General features: G+C 49.8%; 9 protein-coding genes and 1 non-coding gene across 10 annotated transcripts; 5 read left to right on the top strand and 5 right to left on the bottom strand.

Moving 5' to 3' along the window:
• Positions 1 to 399: 399 nt before the first annotated feature.
• P153DRAFT_287716 (uncharacterized protein) lies at positions 400 to 4,357 on the bottom strand (the record flags this gene model as incomplete). Its single annotated transcript, XM_033663557.1, has 3 exons — positions 400 to 2,037; positions 2,143 to 2,585; positions 2,638 to 4,357. The coding sequence occupies 3 exons, from the start codon at positions 4,355 to 4,357 to the stop codon at positions 400 to 402; spliced, it is 3,801 nt and encodes a 1,266-aa protein (XP_033525146.1).
• A 391-nt stretch (positions 4,358 to 4,748) lies between these two features.
• Positions 4,749 to 6,313, bottom strand: P153DRAFT_287816 (acetylornithine aminotransferas-like protein; the record flags this gene model as incomplete). The annotated part of the gene is made up of 3 exons (XM_033663564.1): positions 4,749 to 5,822; positions 5,879 to 6,118; positions 6,170 to 6,313. The coding sequence occupies 3 exons, from the start codon at positions 6,311 to 6,313 to the stop codon at positions 4,749 to 4,751; spliced, it is 1,458 nt and encodes a 485-aa protein (XP_033525145.1).
• Positions 6,314 to 6,580: 267 nt separating this feature from the next.
• Positions 6,581 to 6,683, top strand: P153DRAFT_t51. The gene has a single exon. It is a non-coding gene; the product is annotated as a tRNA-Met (tRNA).
• Positions 6,684 to 7,259: 576 nt separating this feature from the next.
• Positions 7,260 to 8,436, bottom strand: P153DRAFT_336610 (integral membrane protein-like protein; the record flags this gene model as incomplete). The annotated part of the gene is made up of 2 exons (XM_033665711.1): positions 7,902 to 8,436; positions 7,260 to 7,850 (listed from the first exon to the last, which is right to left on the bottom strand). Exons 1-2 carry the CDS (start codon positions 7,977 to 7,979, stop codon positions 7,260 to 7,262), a joined length of 669 nt encoding a protein of 222 aa, XP_033525144.1. The 5' UTR covers positions 7,980 to 8,436.
• A 149-nt stretch (positions 8,437 to 8,585) lies between these two features.
• On the top strand, positions 8,586 to 9,592 carry P153DRAFT_365417 (uncharacterized protein). Its single transcript, XM_033667822.1, has 2 exons — positions 8,586 to 9,440; positions 9,493 to 9,592. Exons 1-2 carry the CDS (start codon positions 8,746 to 8,748, stop codon positions 9,497 to 9,499), a joined length of 702 nt encoding a protein of 233 aa, XP_033525143.1. The 5' UTR covers positions 8,586 to 8,745; the 3' UTR covers positions 9,500 to 9,592.
• A 262-nt stretch (positions 9,593 to 9,854) lies between these two features.
• On the top strand, positions 9,855 to 10,936 carry P153DRAFT_365416 (uncharacterized protein). Its single transcript, XM_033667821.1, has 2 exons — positions 9,855 to 10,702; positions 10,809 to 10,936. Exons 1-2 carry the CDS (start codon positions 10,212 to 10,214, stop codon positions 10,813 to 10,815), a joined length of 498 nt encoding a protein of 165 aa, XP_033525142.1. The 5' UTR covers positions 9,855 to 10,211; the 3' UTR covers positions 10,816 to 10,936.
• Positions 10,937 to 11,468: 532 nt separating this feature from the next.
• P153DRAFT_395183 (uncharacterized protein) lies at positions 11,469 to 12,563 on the top strand (the record flags this gene model as incomplete). The annotated part of the gene is made up of 3 exons (XM_033671378.1): positions 11,469 to 11,565; positions 11,618 to 11,893; positions 11,963 to 12,563. 3 exons carry the CDS (start codon positions 11,469 to 11,471, stop codon positions 12,520 to 12,522), a joined length of 933 nt encoding a protein of 310 aa, XP_033525141.1. The 3' UTR covers positions 12,523 to 12,563.
• A 1,823-nt stretch (positions 12,564 to 14,386) lies between these two features.
• On the bottom strand, positions 14,387 to 16,064 carry P153DRAFT_365415 (C2HC5 finger protein-like protein). The gene has a single exon (XM_033667820.1). It carries the CDS (start codon positions 16,031 to 16,033, stop codon positions 14,432 to 14,434), a length of 1,602 nt encoding a protein of 533 aa, XP_033525140.1. The 5' UTR covers positions 16,034 to 16,064; the 3' UTR covers positions 14,387 to 14,431.
• Positions 16,065 to 16,200: 136 nt separating this feature from the next.
• P153DRAFT_383977 (peptidyl-prolyl cis-trans isomeras-like protein-like 1) lies at positions 16,201 to 16,734 on the top strand (the record flags this gene model as incomplete). The annotated part of the gene is made up of 2 exons (XM_033670292.1): positions 16,201 to 16,233; positions 16,279 to 16,734. The coding sequence occupies 2 exons, from the start codon at positions 16,201 to 16,203 to the stop codon at positions 16,732 to 16,734; spliced, it is 489 nt and encodes a 162-aa protein (XP_033525139.1).
• On the bottom strand, positions 16,687 to 18,124 carry P153DRAFT_312680 (S-glutathione dehydrogenase; the record flags this gene model as incomplete). The annotated part of the gene is made up of 4 exons (XM_033664855.1): positions 16,687 to 17,040; positions 17,086 to 17,474; positions 17,528 to 17,763; positions 17,811 to 18,124. The coding sequence occupies 4 exons, from the start codon at positions 18,122 to 18,124 to the stop codon at positions 16,834 to 16,836; spliced, it is 1,146 nt and encodes a 381-aa protein (XP_033525138.1). The 3' UTR covers positions 16,687 to 16,833.
• Between the last annotated feature and the right edge of the window lie 373 nt (positions 18,125 to 18,497).

Genomic DNA, 18,497 nt, shown 5'->3' with positions numbered 1-18,497 from the left:
GGGTACTGGGGTAGGTGTTGGCGAACAAAGCCCGTTGGAGACTGAAACCGGAGGCGTCGTGTTTTTCTTTGTGTGTGTGGTCTAGGCGCGGCATGTCCTTTCCTAGTCGTGCATGCCGAAGGACAACGCATAGGGGACTTGCGAGTTTGGACATGATTTCTAGTTGGATATCCGTGCGAAGTTGAGCGGAATGGCACTGTCTACTGGCCAGTGAAACGGCTGATATATTGGGGTCTCAGAATAAGAGACACGGAGAGTGGGAGTCAAAGCAATCTGAAATGTGAGCAACGAATGAGGTAATAGAAATCTGAGAGCATGAAGCCGATCCTGGCTTCGGTCACGCCTGTCGTTGTGTCACTCCTAGCTGACGTTACTGGCAGGAGACCTACTATCTCTTCGTCAATCGCCAAAAATACTCGAAACCAAACCATGTGCACCTGCAAACTCCGCCCGTGAGCCGTGCAGAGTCACTTGCACATCGTCTGGAGATTGAACTTCAGGCACGAGAGTTGTCAAGGGCAGACTCTTATCCTCGAGAGTGCTCATAACGCTCGGATCGCGATCGCTAGTCTTCTTGACCAATTCCAAGCCCTTGGAGACCTTCGCCTTCTTCTTCGGTTTGTCTGTTTTTGCGTCCGTAAAGCCATAGCGGTGGTATTTGTGTCGATTTGGCCTCCCAAAAACCTGCTGAGGCGTTTTCAAAACCGCAAACATACCAATACCCAGCTCTTCTTCCGGCTGCACAGGTAAGACTTGCGCGTTCTGGATAATCTCGACGATACCCGCATCATCTTCCAGTTCTTTCGCCTCAAGATGCTGAGCACGACTCATGTTCTTCGCGCGGTTGAAAATTGCATGTTCAATCGTATCCTCCAAGACCAAAGTCTCGACAAGAACTTCTTTGGTCTGTCCGATACGGTGAGCTCGCTTGATAGCTTGGGCCTCCAATCCAGGACGATTGATCGGGTTGATAATGAGAACTACGCTTGCTGCATTGAGATTGAGGCCCAGAGCACCACATGCGACATCGATCAAGAGCACGCGAACATCAGGGTCTTCGTTAAACAGCGCGACGTACTCTGACCTCTTAGTGTTATCTAACGTGCGGGCGTAGATACGGTGGTTGATGTAGAGCATTTCGAGCGCCTGGGCAATGTAAAATGCTGCGTTGTCACCGTCGTAGAAGATGATGATCTTTTCGTTCATTTGGTGCTGGACTACTTTGTCCAGGACATAGGTGAGCTTTGCAGAAGTAGTGCCAAGGACGCACGTTCTGCGTAGTGGTGAGTCTTGAGGCAGATCCGCGATCTCGTCAGCTAGAGTCAGTTTGCGCTTTCGCGGTCGGACAGGCGATGTAGGTGTTTTCGAGTCTTCAACAGCGTTCGAAAGCTCCTTTCTGGTCGATTTCAGAGGCGACATCTTGGTAGTTATTGCTGATGCCCGACGACTTGTCAGAGGCTGTTGACTTTCGACGCATGAGGTAGGGACGCTGGCTTTCTTCAATGGGGAGTCGTGGATAGATGTGCCATTGTTGCTTTTTGTTCTGAACTCTGCCTCTGCCAAAGCAATCACTCTTGCTTTGGCCGCTAACCCTATCGTTTGTAAACCCTTGGATGGGTCATCAGACAGAACCTGACTGTCGACGTGAAGCTGACCTTCAAGCAGTTGCGTGATGCCAATCATGGTAGGGTTTTCAGGATGCGCGAGAGCGAATGCCTCTTCTGACTCACTCGGCCATTCTGCAACAGCCATTCCTACTTCATGAGCTTTACTCAATGCAATCCACCCCTGGGACGCTAGCAATCGGGAGATACTCTGACTGCTTTCCAGTATGAATTTGGCATCTTCAAGAGAACAGTTCTTGTCTTCCTTGGCCAGATATTCGCTGCTGGTTTGCAAGCTACTCGCTACGTCCGCCAGGCTGAACCCTGTCCACGTGAAATTCGACTGACGGAGATTTCGTATGAGACTGTGTCGAGCTTTGATACTATTCTTGTGGAAGAGATAGTCAACATCACTCCGTTCACTGGTGATCGCCTGGAATCCAGGTTAGCATGCGCTCATGGAGGATGTCAGAGGCTTTTCATGATATGTCAGGGCTGCTCAACATATGTGGTATGCTTCATGATGCCGCCAACTTACGTTCGCTCGCAGAACTTGGATGAACAGGTTCGCTGTCATCTTGTCGAACCAGCACGGTTTAAGATAAACCACACGATGTTTCATCGGTGGCAGTATCACATCTTTTTCCACATCTTCTGGTCTTGTCTTGACGACTAGACTTTCTAGAACCCGCGAAAAGCATGATGAGAATCCAGAATAAGTTCTGCGATACTGGTGCTCGTGTCTGTAGATGTGTTCATCCCAATCAAGGCCATGTTCGCTAGTGGGATCACACCACGGCCGCATCATGAGGAAGTTTGAAGCTAAAATCCCCAAGGCTTTCGCAGCTTTGGTGTTTTCGTCGTCAGGTCTGAAGGCCTTCCTCTGCTGGATAGTGAGTTCCCGAGATGCGGCGGGGTCCGTCTCGTCAGCGTCCACAGTAGACATGTCAATCTCTACGCCTACTAAATTCTTTGCAGGTGCTGCATATGTCAGTATCGGAGCGCGAAAAAATGAGTACGTCTCAACACTTACTGCCTGAGACGACCCAACGCCTCTCTGCTTGGATCTGCTTGGCGAAGAGCACAGCGTTTGAGACAGAGGAAGAGAAACTGTGACCTTCATCGATTACGATGCGAAGCCAATGTAACTTCATCAACGGAGAGTCATATTCTTGATTGCTACTCATGCAATTACAATCAAGTATGCGCGTTGATCCGATGTACGGACAGTCACAAACACGAGTGTCATCTGTAGTCGCCCGTCGACCATGAACATCCGCACCACCAGGGAATTCTTGCTCAAAACGATTACGAGTGAATAGCACGACATCGTACTGCATGAGTTTGGTCGGTATTGGCAGGTCGCTTCTGAACTCCATTTGATCGTTGTCAACTGGAGCCGTCTTCGCCTTACTACCGCGTTTCGTTACCGCATCGACTACCAACACCCTGAGGCTACCTTTGAGCGTGTGCTTCCGTATCTCTGACTGCCATTGATGAAGCAAATTCCGAGGCACCACCACAATCGTACCCGAGCACGGTACGAACTGGCGGGCGGGAGGGATTCTCGTAGTTCTGTTCAGTCGCAAGACTTCCGGTGGAATCTCGTAGAAAGCGAGATTTCGAACAAGCGCGTTCTTGATCTTTGATAAGTCGTCTCCCTTGTGCACCTCGTATTGTTCCAAGATTGACTTTCCAGGAATGCCGCGTCGTCCGATTACAGAAGCTGCCATGTCCGACAACATACCAACACGATCGCGAATCGGCGGACGAGGTTCGTATGCAGCGGGAATCAGAGGATAGTTACCTTTCGTCGCCAAAATGACCGCCAAACAGATGATCGTCTTTCCTAGGCCCATAGTTTCAGCCAATATACCACCGCGATTTGTCTCGTAGAATCGAGGCTCCTGTAAGAAAGACCCGTCTCGGGCACCATAGAAGAACGTTTTTCCATCCGGTGCTTTTCGGACTTCCAGACTCGGATCCAGCTGTAGCTGCGGCGCGGCTTCTCGTTGTATCATCAGACTCGCGGAACGTGCTTGATATGGGTAGAGCTTGGTTTTCAGTCCTTCGAGAGGCTGTTCACCGAATTCGTCCCAACTCGATGGAGCTGATGACTCGAGCAAATCCTGCACCGCCTTTCGTGTGTAGCGGCTCTTTATCTTGTCAGGATTCGGGGCGGGCGAGGGCAATTTATTGAACAAGTAGTACAATGATGAGTTAGCCGCACACGCCCATTGATCGAAGGGGCGAGCGTGAGCATCTGAGTGGTCGCCAGCCCAAGCTTCTGGTGAGATGTCAACCTGCTGGAAAAGTTGTCGTAATGTTGATTTTAGTTTCCTGTCGTTGCGGTCAACAGAGCGCCGAGCCCAGTCCTCTGGTAATAAGTATATGCGGACAAGACTGCGTGCACTTGCATCAGTAGATTTGAGTCGATGAAGGAATAACCTAATCCAGCGTGCGTCGAGCAGTATCGTAGCTTCATTGCCAATGACCAGCTTGACTTCATCGGGCAGACCTGAGTGCACCAATTCGCGCCAGTCAGCCTCAGAAGCTGACTCAGAATCAATATCAAAAGAGCCGTCAAGGTGAAGGCAACCTAGTGCAATATAGCGGTTGAGATCTTGGAGCTTGTCATCGGTATCGACAACCAGAGATGAGACGGATGTTATCGGTGTCGATACCGCAGTCGCAGGCAAACTGCCAGATCGAGATAACGGAAAGAGAGGTTCGTGATGGTTCTGATCAAACATGTCCATTTGATCGTTTGCACAAGCTTGCATGGGTGACGCGGGTTGATGCATGCGCCCGGTCGTCATGTTGGTTTCGCGTCTGCTTCACAAACCTCGGTTTACTCGCAGTCAGTTCACATGCAATCCAAAAAAGCCAGACTCGGGTTCAATCAGATGGATCGTGAATACTGCTTCGATGATTTGGAGGCAGACGCCAAGTACTGTGAAGGGGCAGCGCACGGATGCACCTGCCATCGGAGATAATCTCTCCCACGGATTTACGGTGGGTTAGAGACGCCTTCATAATGCATTTTGCTTCGTCGCTCTATCACTCTATCACCCCATCGCTGATATCTATAATCCCAAAGAACGCCATGCTAAAATCACTCAAACAGCGGCCTGCAATCCTTGGCTACTGCATCTCCTGCTGACCCTTGGTGCCCTCTACGTCCTCACCCTTGACCCAGACACTCTTCATTGCCTGCGCCAAAATGTTCATACCCTCTTGGATCTCTGCCTCTGTGATGACTAGAGGAGGAACAAAACGGAGCGTGTTGGTACCACAGGTGATAATCAGCAACCCTCTCTCTCGAGCCGCAGTAACGATAGGTGTAGGGTCAGTATCAAGCTGGAGACCCAGAATCAGTCCCTTGCCTCTGACCTCCTTGATCTGGTCTGGAAACTGCTCGCGCAAGGAGTCGAAGTGCTTGCGGAATGCCTGCTCCTTCGCTGGTATTGAGCCTAAGATGTCAGGCGACGAGAGGCGAGAGAGGATGTAAGAGGCAACACTGCATCCGAGTGGGTTGCCGCCAAACGTGGTGCCGTGGTCACCAGTCTTGATGTGATCGCAAACAAAGTCATTTACAATCGTTGCGCCAATGGGAAACCCGTTACCAAGGGCTTTGGCCGTGGTTACGATATCTGGGTGGCACTCCTTGGAGTAGCCTCCGTGAGCCCAGAAGGTACCTGTCCTGCCCAACCCGCATTGGATCTCGTCGTGGATCAAGACGGCGCCGACTTCTGTGCATCGCGCACGTAGCGCACGAAGGAATTCGGGTGTTGCGACATTGACACCACCTTCTCCTTGAATTGGCTCGACGATGACACCACATGTCGCCTCTGTGACCAGTTCAGTGATGGCATCCACGTCGTTGAACGTGCCGTATCTGAATCCGGGTACCATGGGCGAGAACGGTGTCTGGTATTTCGGGTTCGGTGTTGCACTCAGACTGCCCATGGTCCGGCCATGGAAAGAGTTGTGGAACGAGACGAATTCGTATTTGCTTCCGTCTGGTGATAGAGACTTTCCGACCTTGCGCGCGAATTTGATGGCAGCCTCGTTGGCTTCAGACCCGCTGTTGCATATGAAGGTTCGGGATGCGCTTTCGAAGCCACCGGTCGCGTGCGTAAGCTGGATGAGCTGTTTAGAGAGGAGGCCGGTGTGAGGGTTGTGGTAGAGGTTGGAGGTGTGCATGAGTTGCCGGGCCTATGATATAAATATTAGCGACAGTGGTGACGCATTCTAAGGTGCGGAGTATATACCTGCGCAGCAATGACTTGCGAAACGCCCTCATCACAGTGCCCCAGCGCATTGACGGCAATACCAGCTGTGAAGTCCAAGTATTTCCTGTTCTCGACATCCCACATGTAGCACCCCTCGCCCTTCTCGAACATGGGTGGTGGGCGGACATAGGTGGGCACCATGTACGGAAGCTGTTGGTTTACGAGGCCAGCGGTCTTGGAATCGGAGGATGGATCAGGCGTCGGTAGTGATGCTCCACGCTGTCTGCTGTTAGTAAACGATCGCGCAAGACATATATGAATTTAACATACAGCGATTGAGTCTTTCACATCTTGAGGAAGACTGGAGTCTTTGAGCGCAGCCGACGCAGAAGAACCAAAGCGGATAGACGCACACTGGATGCGAGGCGCTCGCAGCGCAGTGCATACTCGCCTGGAGGAGATTCGCAATGCCATTTTGTACCGAGAGAACTTTGATTTCGAGTAGAAAACAGAGATTGACAGTCAGTGAGGTATTTCCGGTCGATGGTTCTGACTCCACAAAATTTTGGACGCGCATGCAGTAGCGCCGAGATCGGAGTTTCTTCTACATCCCACCCTGATGACCATGTCAAAACTAGACCGCCCATTCGCGCAAGAATTTTTTTTTTTCAAAAAATATGTTGTATGAAATCCATCAGACCTCCATCGGAAAAAAAACATTTGTCTAAGACATTTGTCTGGGCTTCCTTGGTGTAGTTGGTTATCACGTCGGTCTCATATTAAGACCATGACTACTCTAAGAGTAGACATCCGAAGGTCGCCAGTTCGAGTCTGGCAGGGAGCATCCTTTTTGCCCATGCGATGTCCTGGCTCTCGGTCAACTGCAAAGGCGGGAAGTAGGCTGCGATCTTTGTGGCTCCTACAAGCTGCATAACTACACAAGAAAGATACAAAAATGTATACGTAAGGCGCATACAGTTACAAATCTAGGCGCAAGATTTTTACACTAGACACAGTTGTAGTTGTCGAGCTGTTGCGTGATTTTGCTGCACCTTGGTTCCTGGTATTTCGATTGACCGAGAGCCTGGATCTGTCTGACGGCGGGGTGCAATCTTTTTGGACCATCCATTACAGTTTTTGATTGTTGTTCATGTTCTGTCTTCACGCTCTCGGTCAATTGCAAAAGCGGGAAGTGAGATGCGTTCTTCGTGGCTCCTACAAGCTGCAAAACCTTACCTGTAAATTTAGAAAGATGTGTGCTAGGCGTATACTGCTACAACATAAGGTACATGAGTCCTACACTAATCTAGGATGTAGTTGTCAAGCTGTGGCAACATTTCATTGTACATTCTGCCTAGTATTCCGACTAAGTGAGAGCCACATATTGATATTCGTTGTGACATTGTTCGTCTATCAAGTCTCAGTGCTTCTTTGCCTCCTTCTCCCTCTTCTTCCCCTCGACCCATTCATCCAATCTCCAGAAACTTGTAAAACCCTCTACAAAACAACTCGCGACCCAAGCCCACCATAGGCCATCCAGAGGAGTTAGCCCATGCTTGCTCACCTTCATCGCCATGAGTCCACTCTCAATTAGATGAATTGGAATCATGACTCCCAAAACCATCCATCGAATTCTCAGCACGAAACTCGCAAATGCAGGAACCATGAACAGCAAATTATCATACAACAGCGATCCAGGCTGGAAGTTCGCCGCATTTGGTAAGAGGAAGTATACCAAAAGGCATTGTGAAAAGTTCCACAGATGGGTGAGTTTGGCATATGGCGGGATATAAGTCTTAATGGCGATATCACTCTGGCCAAGTGTTTTCAGGGCCTCTTTGTCCATTTGCACAAGTCGTTCGCGCGTCTCGCGGAGTGACTTCAAGGGTGGGTCGAAGGCGACTGTGCTCCCATTGCTGAATTTCATGCTGCTGAGATCGATGTCCGTCATCTGCGCCTTGCGGCTTTGGAACATCGAAGCAGAAGTGTAGGCGCCCATGTAGCGACGGATCTGGAGGTGGCGTCAGATGTACCCCTCCCAAAACGTGTCGATAACCCTCACGGAGTCGGCATGGTCTGCGTTCATATGTTTGATGATGCGCTGTTTGGCGGCTGCTTCTTGGGCTTCGGGAGTTGCCATTCTGGTGGTCTTGATATCTCGATGTTGGAGTCGCGTTTGGGATGGTGGGTTGACGATTGCAGAAGAGATCGTCTAGTCGTATGCGAGGCAGCAATCCGGGCGATCGGGAAGAACGGCGTCCGCGAGATAGACTTTCAACGTCCGTTAGTTTAGGTCCGTTAGTTTGCCAAATATTGCTCTCCAACCACGACTTTCGTGTTTGCTGGAGTATTTGCGCCTGTTCGTTGACATTGGGAGGAACGCGTGTGCACGAGGACGAAACAGTTGGAAAATCGACGATGCTTCCGATCATCGATCACGACATCCCAGACCATTGCGCGTATGCTGTAAGGTAGCATGGATCTCGAACGCACTCAGGCGACATCCACCTCCAGATAATGTGAGCGCTAGCGAGCGTAGGGCAGAAAATCCCGGCAGGAGAGGGAAGTGGCAGCATGAGGCTCGCGGACCTTCCGGCCTTCTATCCGAATCGATATGCACATGGGTAGGGACCGGTTTTGATGACGGCTCGGCAGCATGTCGTGGTGGGGTTGTAATTGTGGAGTGGCACATTACATCAAGCTGCATTAGGAGGGTGGCTCGTGTGAGCAGGGGTTTGCCAGTACCTCTCGTCTTGAAACCGGTTGTGTTGCCCTGGCGTTCTTCCCATAACAATTTGCCCCGTCGCTCTGGAATTCCTGCATTCTCCGAAGTACCTTCAGCTCACTACATTTCCCCGTTGAACAAACTCACGCCTTCCTACCCACCCCACACAACACATCACACCATGGCGGACACTGTCGAAGAGAAGAAGCAATCCGTTTCTGGAGAAGGACAGGCTGATGCCAACGCTTCCGTAGGCGGAAAGGGCAGCGCGGAATCATCGAGTAAGAAAACCGAGAAGAAGACGCCGAAGAAGCTGGGTGGGAAAAAACCAGAACAGCAGCCCACTCCTGAAGCCACTCCTACCCCCGAGAATGAAGCTGGAGCCGAGGCTGAGCAAGAGGACGCAGGACGCAAGCAGACCTCCAACGGCAACGCCGACGAGTCTGACCCCGAGCCTCGACAGAAGTCGCAATCGAGGCGCCGACAATCCCGAGGCCGTGGACGACGAGGCGGCGACTCGGACTCTGAGTCCGTCACACGATCTGACGTCTCTGCCTCTGGAGGCCGCCGCAACCGCCAGCGCCAGAAGAAGGGCGGAAAGGGAGGTCAACTTGGCGGCATTGGCGAAGAACTTCCCGGAGGAGAGCTCGTCGGCGGTGCATCCGACATGGTTCAGGATACCGCTGGTAACGCTGTCAACCAAGTCGGCGACACCGCAGGCAAGGCTCTCGGTGGCCTGACCGGCGGCGGTGACAAGAAGGAGGATGATGGTGATACCAAGGGCGGCGAGCAACTTCGTCTGCGATTGGAGCTCAACCTCGACATCGAAATCCAGCTTAAGGCTAAGATTCACGGTGACCTCACACTCGGATTGCTGTACGTATCTCTATTTCTGACCTCCATTACTGAGCATGCTAACTTTGGGCAGGAACTGAGTGTTCTGCGACGAATTGCGCATCTTCTTGTTTGTATGGCTGCATGACGTTTGGAGCTTCCGAGTCCTCGAACTCTTGGATGGCGTTTGGCTTGGGACATATTCACGTAGTGTAATCAAATCTAAATGTACTATGCATGTCAAAACTTCAAATTCTCCTCACTACGCTTCCAGCAGGCGCAAAATTGCTACGGGCATCGAGTCGAAACGGAAATGACAACCGACGGCTCATGCATGCAGGGAGCTATGGCCTGCCCCGTGCCCCGCACTTACATCCAACGTCGCACCAACGAAGGCCTAGTCCTGCTCCACTGTCTGCCAACTTTCTGCATGTGTCTTCATCTCATCGTCGTCAGCCGCGAACGGTGTGCAGCGGTGCCCTTGTCACCGATGTCGTCCGCATCAGGATCAACCCGGATGATGTGACGCCTATCGGCAATGACATCCCGTTCCATCCTGACGTCAAGCGGTGGAGATTCTGCTGGATGAGGCGAGCAGGGGTGACAACTCCGGAAGACATGCTCTGTGCTGCAGGCATCCCAGCACTGGGGGCGTTAATCTTGTTTCTCGACAGGCTGGCTCGTTTTCCTTGTGCCTTTGCTGTCCTCGACTCTTCCCCATTCACCAATTTCACGTTCTCATCTTGCTGAATTTCGACAAACCCGTTACAATCCCCTTTTACCGCAAATCTGATTCAACGAATCCCGCCCAAGATGGCTAACGACTCCGGCTCCGAATCCGAGGTGCAAGAGCGCACGACGATGCAGCAGCAGAAGGCCGAGAACGCGAAGAAACAAGCCAAGCGAGAGGCTGGTCTCCAGTCTGCACGCTCTCGATCATCATCGCGCCGTGCCCGTCGCCAACGCATCCAGCAGGGCATGGACGAGGGAAAATACATGAAGACGACCTCTCTGGAGGTTCTCGAAGAGGCTGACGCGAATGGTGAACTCGACCAGATGGGATTCTTCGAACGCATTGGACCTGATTCGACGTCCATGGACGGCCCCGTGACCAAAGCACGTGCCATGCGAGGCGAGATTCCCATGCGTGGGACCGACCCCAACCAGCCATACCGCATGGACCCCTCAAAAGAGGAGAGTGTACTGAAGAACACGGATGGGTTGAAGTTGACGCTGGAGGCGAATTTGGAAATCGAGATTGAGCTGAAGGCGAGTATTCGCGGCGAGCTCACCTTGAGTCTGTAGTAAGTCCACCCACCCACACTCTACCACCCATCTTCTTTACCTGTCTTTTTGCTGCCATCCCGGTCATGGCTTGTCTCAATAACGCATCTTAACAGTGAATAATAGTGCTTGAATGGAATTAAAATTCGTCTCTACGTACGACGAAGTTTATGATCTCGCTTGCTTCCCACTATCGCTCCACACAATGGGAGATTGTGTGTGAAGTCTTTCTTTTATCTTATGGCATGGGAGCGTTTGGAGTTTGTTGGATCTATCGGCTTAGTTTTGAGGGGTATGAGGGGTTCGGTCTAGGTATGAAAACCCAAATGCTCATGTTGCAATCATGCATCCCTTGATTGGTCTTTCGTGATCGGTTTAAGGGTCTGAACCATTGTCGGCAGAATCTGTGTGTAATTATCACTTCGAGATCGACGCAAGTCACCATACAACAGGAGTTTTGCACATAGAAGACGGAAGCCTTTCGAATATCGCTCTTTCCATTGGACGTGCTGTCAGTATACTTCGTTTCTGCGACGTCGTCTGGGCCGATTACGACGCCGCCTGTTACTTTTCAGCTCATTCTACAGCCTCGTTGGGTACGATCATCACCGGCCCTGTGGTTCCCTGCAGATTCAGTCCCATATCGTACCGCTCGTCCTTCAACATTACCGATATTTCAACACATTTCCTGTCTCCTTCTCAATGTCGCATCTTACTTTACGCTCACCACATTTCACCTCCCCTTCCCCTTGCCTCTTCAAACCCCCGTATCTCAACCCCCTCAAAATGGCAACCCAACCCCTCGAATACACAATCGAAGCCACAACCTTCAAAATCGTGCAAACAATTCAGCTAAAACCCGCACAAGACACTTTCCTCCCACGTACCCACCCCCTCTTGACCTAATTCACCATCACAACTCACACACCCCCCAGAAATACACCTCACCGCCCCACCAACACCCCCAGAAGCCGTATCCGCCCACCCAAGTCAAAACCCGCACTACCTCTCCGTCCCCCCACCACCACCACCACCACCACCAACCCCAACCCCAACACGCACAGCAAGGGAAACCGCAGGCAGGAGTCTAGAGCGCAAGAAAGGGGTCCGCGGAAAGTTGGGTAGACAGGTGGAATGCATCAAGCGCCTTGTAAACCACCGTGTATTTGGGGATGTGCATGTACGGCGGTTTTGTGGCAGGGTTGCGGATGGTGCGTTGCTCTTTTCCCGTTTTTGGGCTTCGGTGAGATGCTGTGAGGGGGTGTGCTTACGTGTGCTAGTTTCGAACGGGAATTCTTATTTTTCGCGTATGTTGGGTCGAGTGCGGCGTCGTGCACGGGATGGGGTGGCGCGTGGTGCGCGGCGGGAGCACACAGATACCGCAGAGAAAAGTGTAGACCAGTGCGTAAACGCGTACGAAGGGCCGTATGAACTCGATGCAACAGCGACAGCAATTGTACCCACATTCGCAGAAAACGAGGAGGTTTACATGGTGCAGCCGTTTCTCCCTCCGAAGGCGTCTACTCCGCCCCAAGAGCCGGTGCTAGAAAGCGAGGCGCTTGTGTGTGAGCAGGCGCATACAGCACATTCAGAAGTCTCCCCATTACGACCTTTTCCGGCCGAGTCGTCGCCTACATGTGTGCGGAAATGCTGCTCTGCGGAAGATGAGTTGGGTGTAGGCGATATAACGACTGGGTCGTTAGTTGGCAGGTCTGGGTCTCGCTCCCCTTCCTTGTCTAGGAGCGTGTTGACCGCTGAGAATGGATGGTTTTCTGCTGAGGATTTGGATGATTTTACGGCTGATCGGCTTGTGGAGGCGTTGATAGGGATTGGGGGGTGAGTGGGGGATGGATGGGGAGAAGGGTTAAGGGGTTGTTGGTACCACAGGGTTGCCAGACGACAATGGGGATCACGTAGTTAATAGCCTAAGCGTAAACACTAGAATCTTAAGATATTTAACACTATAATAGGGGATTTATATATAGGTAGATAATTTAATAACTATACTAAATTTATTATATAAAATAAGAAGCTAAGGCTCCTCTAACTTCTCTTTAACTATTTATACTATTATTATTACTATTTACGTATTCTTTTTATATAGTTAAGCTAATATTACTTATAAACTTAATATTAACTTTAATACTATTTAAGTATTTTATTAGTATACAGCCTAGCTTACTAATAGCTTATATAAGTTTTAGAATCTTATAAAATATATTAAAGCTTCTTAATATCTCTATTTTACCTTAATTACTACCTTAGGTAGTACTCTATTATATAAAATATATACTAGCGTACTCTCTTATAAGACCTAGTAGTAAACTAATATAGTTAACTTTAACTACTTAAAGATTAAGTAAGAACTACTAAAAGACTTAGTAATTTAGTATATATATCTTAATAAACGCTACGCTAATACTAATTTAGAGTACCTAAAGCTTATAAAATAACTACGCTACTTTATAAAGCCTAATCTTAATACTAATAACTACTATAACTACTTATAATATACTAAAGATTTAAAGAAGATTATAAGTAGCTTACTTAAGTAAGTAGAGTACTAAAGGTAGGCTCTTTATATATAAGTAGTCTTTATTAGTATAGATAAGTACTCTTTTAGTTTTAGTAGTACTAGTACTAAGCTTATAAGTATACTATAAAGTAGTAATATATATAAGAATCTTTAAAATATACTACTAGTATATTTTAAGCTTATATAGTAGGCTACTATAAGCTCTATCTTTACGCTAACTTATATAAAGCCTTAGGTTATATAAAAAAAGAAAAGTAATATACTTATACTAAAACTTACTAATAAGCTTAAAGCTTAAGTTAAGAAGCTTAATAATATAGTTATAAAGTAGTATAAGAATACTTTTATCTTTAGTATAATTAAGGTAAAATACCTAGCTTAAGAAAATACTTAAATATAAAAGTTTAATAAAGCTCTACTTTATTACTACTAGCGTAATAAGCTAAAATAAATAATACTTAAGAAACTTTATAAATATAAAAAGTATAAGTAGAATTATACTTATAGCAGTATTAACTTTATATAATATACTTTTAAAGTTTATAAGAGACTTCTATTTCTTTACTATTACTATATAAAATAAAGATTTTCTAAATAATATATAGTTATTATAAAAGATAGTACTAGTTACTATATTAAAGCTTATTATCTTCTTTAAGCTAAGATTAATTTAGAAAGTATTAAGTTTATTAACTAGTTACTAAACTTACTTAATTTCTACCTAATTAAAGATATTTAAAACAGCTATAAGAAGCTTCTTAAATAACTATAATTTACTACTAATTTAGTAGCTAAATTAGTTAAAGAATACTATAAAGCTAAAATATAGTATATATAGTAAGAAGACTTTAAATTTAAGAAGATTATACTTAAAATAATAATACTAGGTAACTATATAAAGCTAGTAAAGCTTTATTATAATTATAAAAGAGATAACTTATTTAAGGTATAATAGTCTAAGATTTATACTATATTTTATTATATTTACAGCCTATAGAGAATGTATAAAGTTATAATTTATACTAAAATATTAGTAGTGCTATATTCTTAGTATTTTAGTAGATTACGTAATCCCTATTGTCGTCTAGCGACCCTGTGGTAGGGGGGTATGGTGATATGTTAATAAACTTCATATGCCAGCGTGGTATTCCAATCAAAGCCTGCATGATTTGATGGCCGGTCTACGTGAGTGAGTATATCTACACAAACAACCTCACCCATCCACCTCCACCCCACCCTTCTCCTGCCCCCCATACACCCCGCCATCCAAAATCCACTGCTCATTATCATCGTTATCATCCTGCACCCTCCTCCACGCCTGCCGACTCTCACCCTCCCTCCCCTTCCCCTTACTCTCAACCTTAATAGTCGGTCTAATCAACCCCCCAAGCAGCGGATTCCTCGCAAACGCACCACTACCGCTAGATATCGCGCCGTGGTCCGCCGTTGGCATGACAGGTTCAGTCGTATCATCGTCCTCGCTCTCCGGGGTAGCAGGGCGCTCCATAGTCGCCATGCGGCGCACGATCCTGCCGCCCACGAGATCAATACTAGCAACCACCTTGCGCTTCTCGTACTCCGGCCGCGCATTCCAGTCCTGCTCGCGCAGCGCCTTCTGCTGCCGCTTCAACTGCATTGCGCGCTCCTGGGGGCTAGCCCACATGCTCAGTCCCGCAGAAGTAGTTTCAAAATCCGCAGCCTCGTCGTGGACCTGCGTGCGTTTGGCATTTTGCGCCTGGAAAGCCAGCAGCTTATCACGATGCTGTTTCGCCTTTGCGAGTTTTTCGTTCTCGGACTCGACGTCCGAGGCGGGGTTTGAGGAGGCGGGTGTTGTGGCGGATTTTGGGGTTGAGAAGGGGCGAGGCGCGGTGGCGACGTCGGGACGCTTTTGCGACGCGTTGTTGGCGGCCATTTTCTCCTTCCCGCGCTCTTCGCGCAGGATGCGCACCATGGATTGGATTTCTGAGGCGCTGAGGAGGGGCGTGGCGCAGAATGTGCAGGGGCCGATGCCTTCTTTTATGCAGATTATTTTCCCGCAGGCGAGGCAGTTGGGGGCCGCGTCGAGGAGGGGGTGGCGGGTGGCCATGCAGTTGCATTTTCGCTTGCTGCTGTCTTGGGTGGAGAGCGTGGGGTTGGTTTGGATTTCTAGGGCCCGGATGGTGGATTCGAGGTCGTTGAGGGCTGTCGAGGCGCCGTGCATGAGCATTCCGCCTGCCAGGCTTACTTTGGCTTTGGGCTTGGAGGAGGATGACTTGGATGGCTTTACGTCGGAGATCAGTTGGCCTGATGCTGAGGGAGGGAGCTTGGTCGGTGGTGGAGCAGGCGAGATTCCGCGAGACTTGGGTGTTGCTGTTCCTGAAGATGGGGCTGTGGTGGGCAATTGAAGAGCGTCTGGTCTGTCTGACAGGCCGAACATGTTGGGCTTAGCAGGTTTGTTCCTCGAACTGGCAGCCATGTAGTCGTCTTCATCTTTCTTGATGTAGGCGCCTGATACATTGCCGTAGTCATCGGGTCGTCGTTGGGGGGGCAGTTTTCCTATATTTTGCTGCTTTTTCTTCTTGGGCCTAGCCTTTGGCACCTCGGATGTATCATTCGACACAGCTTGAGCAGAACTACTCGCTTTTGGCTTTCTCCGGTTGTTGAATGATGTGATAAACTCAAGAGCTTGTGGGCTGTCCCCGAGTAATTCTTGAAGATTATCCGCCGCTTCCCTGTTCGGTAGAGTTTCCGTGTAGGAGATGATTTGCTTGAGGGAGTCTTCGTCCAGAGGTAGCAGCTTGGCCAGCTGAGGCAGCGCCCAGGTCGACAGATCCATTGTGTTTGGTGTAGAATTCTGATCCACGATGTCGAAGTGGTTGCTTGTGTCATCACTCTACGTTAGTGCATGTGGTGCAGAGCTGGCCCGTGCACCAGATGTCATTTTCGAGAAAGTCGACCAACACAGTGCTCATCCACCGTTTAGTATATCACAATTCGCCCGCCATGGCTACCGACGTCGCACTCGAGACGACTATGGTATGCTCGTCGCTTTTTGAACACGTGCCAGACTAACACTCCCAGGGCACCGTCATCGTCGAGCTCTACAACGAGCACGCGCCCAAGACGTGCAAGAACTTTGCGACGCTCGCCCAGCGCAACTACTTCAACGACCTGGTCTTCCACCGCGTCATCCCCAACTTCATGATCCAGGGCGGCGATCCCACGGGCACGGGCCGCGGCGGCGAGTCCATCTACGGCGAGAAGTTCGAAGACGAGATATCCCCCGCGCTGAAGCACACGGGCGCCGGCATCCTCAGCATGGCCAATTCCGGCCCGAATACCAATGGCTCGCAGTTCTTCATCACGCTCGCGCCGACGCCGTGGCTGGACGGCAAGCACACCATCTTTGGGCGCGTCAAGAGCGGGATGCAGATTGTGAAGAAGCTGGGCATGGTCAAGACGGACAAGGAGGATCGGCCTGTGGAGGACATCAAGATCGAGAGGGCGCGCATTGTCGAGAATGGAGGGTTTGTTTAGGGAGAGAATTGAGGTGTAAAATCACAGCATCCACAAAATATGGGTTGACAGTGAGTCCTGCCTTGAATTGCTATACACAGTAGATGCTAAATAGACTGGCTAGTTCAAGGGTCCGTTTGGATGAATCAACACCTTCGTATACCCTTCAATCCTCTTGTCGAACTTCTCGTACGCGACTGGCGCATCGTCGATGGCAATCTCGTGCGACACAACAAAGCTGGGCTTTGCCTTGCCCGCTATAATCATATCGCGCAGATATCTGTTGTACGCCTTCACGTTGCATTGCCCAGTGCCCACCGACAGGCCCTATTGATGTCAGCAACACTCATAGCCTGGTGCATATACGCATACCTTTTCGAACAGTTTTCCAAACGAGATCAAGATTTTTCCACTCTTGCTCTGCTCGTCTGGCGCACCTGGGTCGGCGGGGACATACAGCCCAGGTATGCCTAGCCCTCCTGTCGGGCGCGTCACCTGTATACACTGCTCGAGTACAATACTCGGCTGCTCTTTGCTGCCTGAGGAGTCGCTAGCTTGGTAACCGACAGCATCGACGGCGCGATCAACCATGCCGTCATTGAGCTTGATGATCTGGTCGACAGGGTCACCCTTCCGGAAGTCAATCGGGATACAGCCAATCTTCTCTGCCGCTTGTAGTCGCTCGGGGACTGTGTCCACAACAAACACCTTGCTTGCGCCTCGCAAGATACCACTGTAGGCGGACATCAATCCGACGGGACCTGATACAATTAGCAATACACCTTGCAGGCGCCTGGGGTTTCGGAACACTCACCAGCGCCGAACACGGCAACGCTCTCGCCAGACTGGAACCCAGCAAGCACCAAGCCATGCCATCCCGTGGGAAAAATATCCGCCAGCAAAATAAAATCAGCCTCATGCTCCGTCCCCTTCGGCAGCTTCAGCGCATTAAAGTCTGCAAACGGAACGCGTAGGTACTGCGCCTGCCCGCCCTGATAAGGCCCCATTGCGACATATCCGTACGCGCCGCCCGCAAACCCGGGATTGACTCTGCCTTTTGTCAACACAGTATCTGACACACCACACAATATATTTACCCTGTGCAGAACGCCGTCCTCCCCTCCTCGCAGTTCCGGCACCTTCCGTCGGCTACGTTGAACGGCATGACGACCCGGTCGCCCTTTTCCAACAACGTCACACCCGACCCGATCTCAACCACAGTCCCCATGTTCTCATGCCCGAATATAAGACCTGCTTCTGCTGCTGTACGGCCTTGATACATATGGAGGTCGCTACCGCACACCCCGGAACTTGATATTTTTACTATTACGTCATCCGGATGCTGGAGTTTGGGTATCTCGACCTCCTTCACAGACACCTTAAACGGCCCCTCGTAGTGCACCGCCTTCATAGTGCCTTTTGCGCTTGTACCAGCATCGCCGAGGTCGGCCTGAACGCTTCCCGGGTCGTTGTCCGGGTCGAGCAGCGGCATGGAGCCGAGTTCCATAGGTTCGCGTGCCATTGTGTAGGCGTGTTGGAAGGAAAGTTCGAATTAGGGCGGTTTACGAATGACTGGGTGTCGTTTCTGTGTGGGAGTCAAGAGACGAGCGTTTGTTTCCGTACCCTCCATTCTTGAGCTTGCGATGGACGTGGGTAGGTAACGTCATGGTACTATAAGTGAGGGGCTGAATGCGGATCGCGCTCCGCTGTCGGGTAAAGGTTCCGGACGAGTCTGGCGTGTGTGGATACCATGGGGAGGGGAGCTCTTTGTTTACTTCAATAGT

Source organism: Dothidotthia symphoricarpi, assembly GCF_010015815.1.
Source record: "Dothidotthia symphoricarpi CBS 119687 unplaced genomic scaffold P153scaffold_7, whole genome shotgun sequence".
In the NCBI taxonomy this organism is placed as follows: domain Eukaryota; kingdom Fungi; phylum Ascomycota; class Dothideomycetes; order Pleosporales; family Dothidotthiaceae; genus Dothidotthia; species Dothidotthia symphoricarpi.
This window is presented reverse-complemented; position numbering and strand designations above follow the sequence as displayed.

Coding starts and splice junctions, on each gene's coding strand:
- P153DRAFT_365415 (XM_033667820.1), bottom strand. CDS start 16,033: ATGGATCTGTCGACCTGGGCGCTGCCTCAGCTGGCCAAGCTGCTACCT.
- P153DRAFT_365416 (XM_033667821.1), top strand. CDS start 10,212: ATGGCTAACGACTCCGGCTCCGAATCCGAGGTGCAAGAGCGCACGACG.
- P153DRAFT_365417 (XM_033667822.1), top strand. CDS start 8,746: ATGGCGGACACTGTCGAAGAGAAGAAGCAATCCGTTTCTGGAGAAGGA.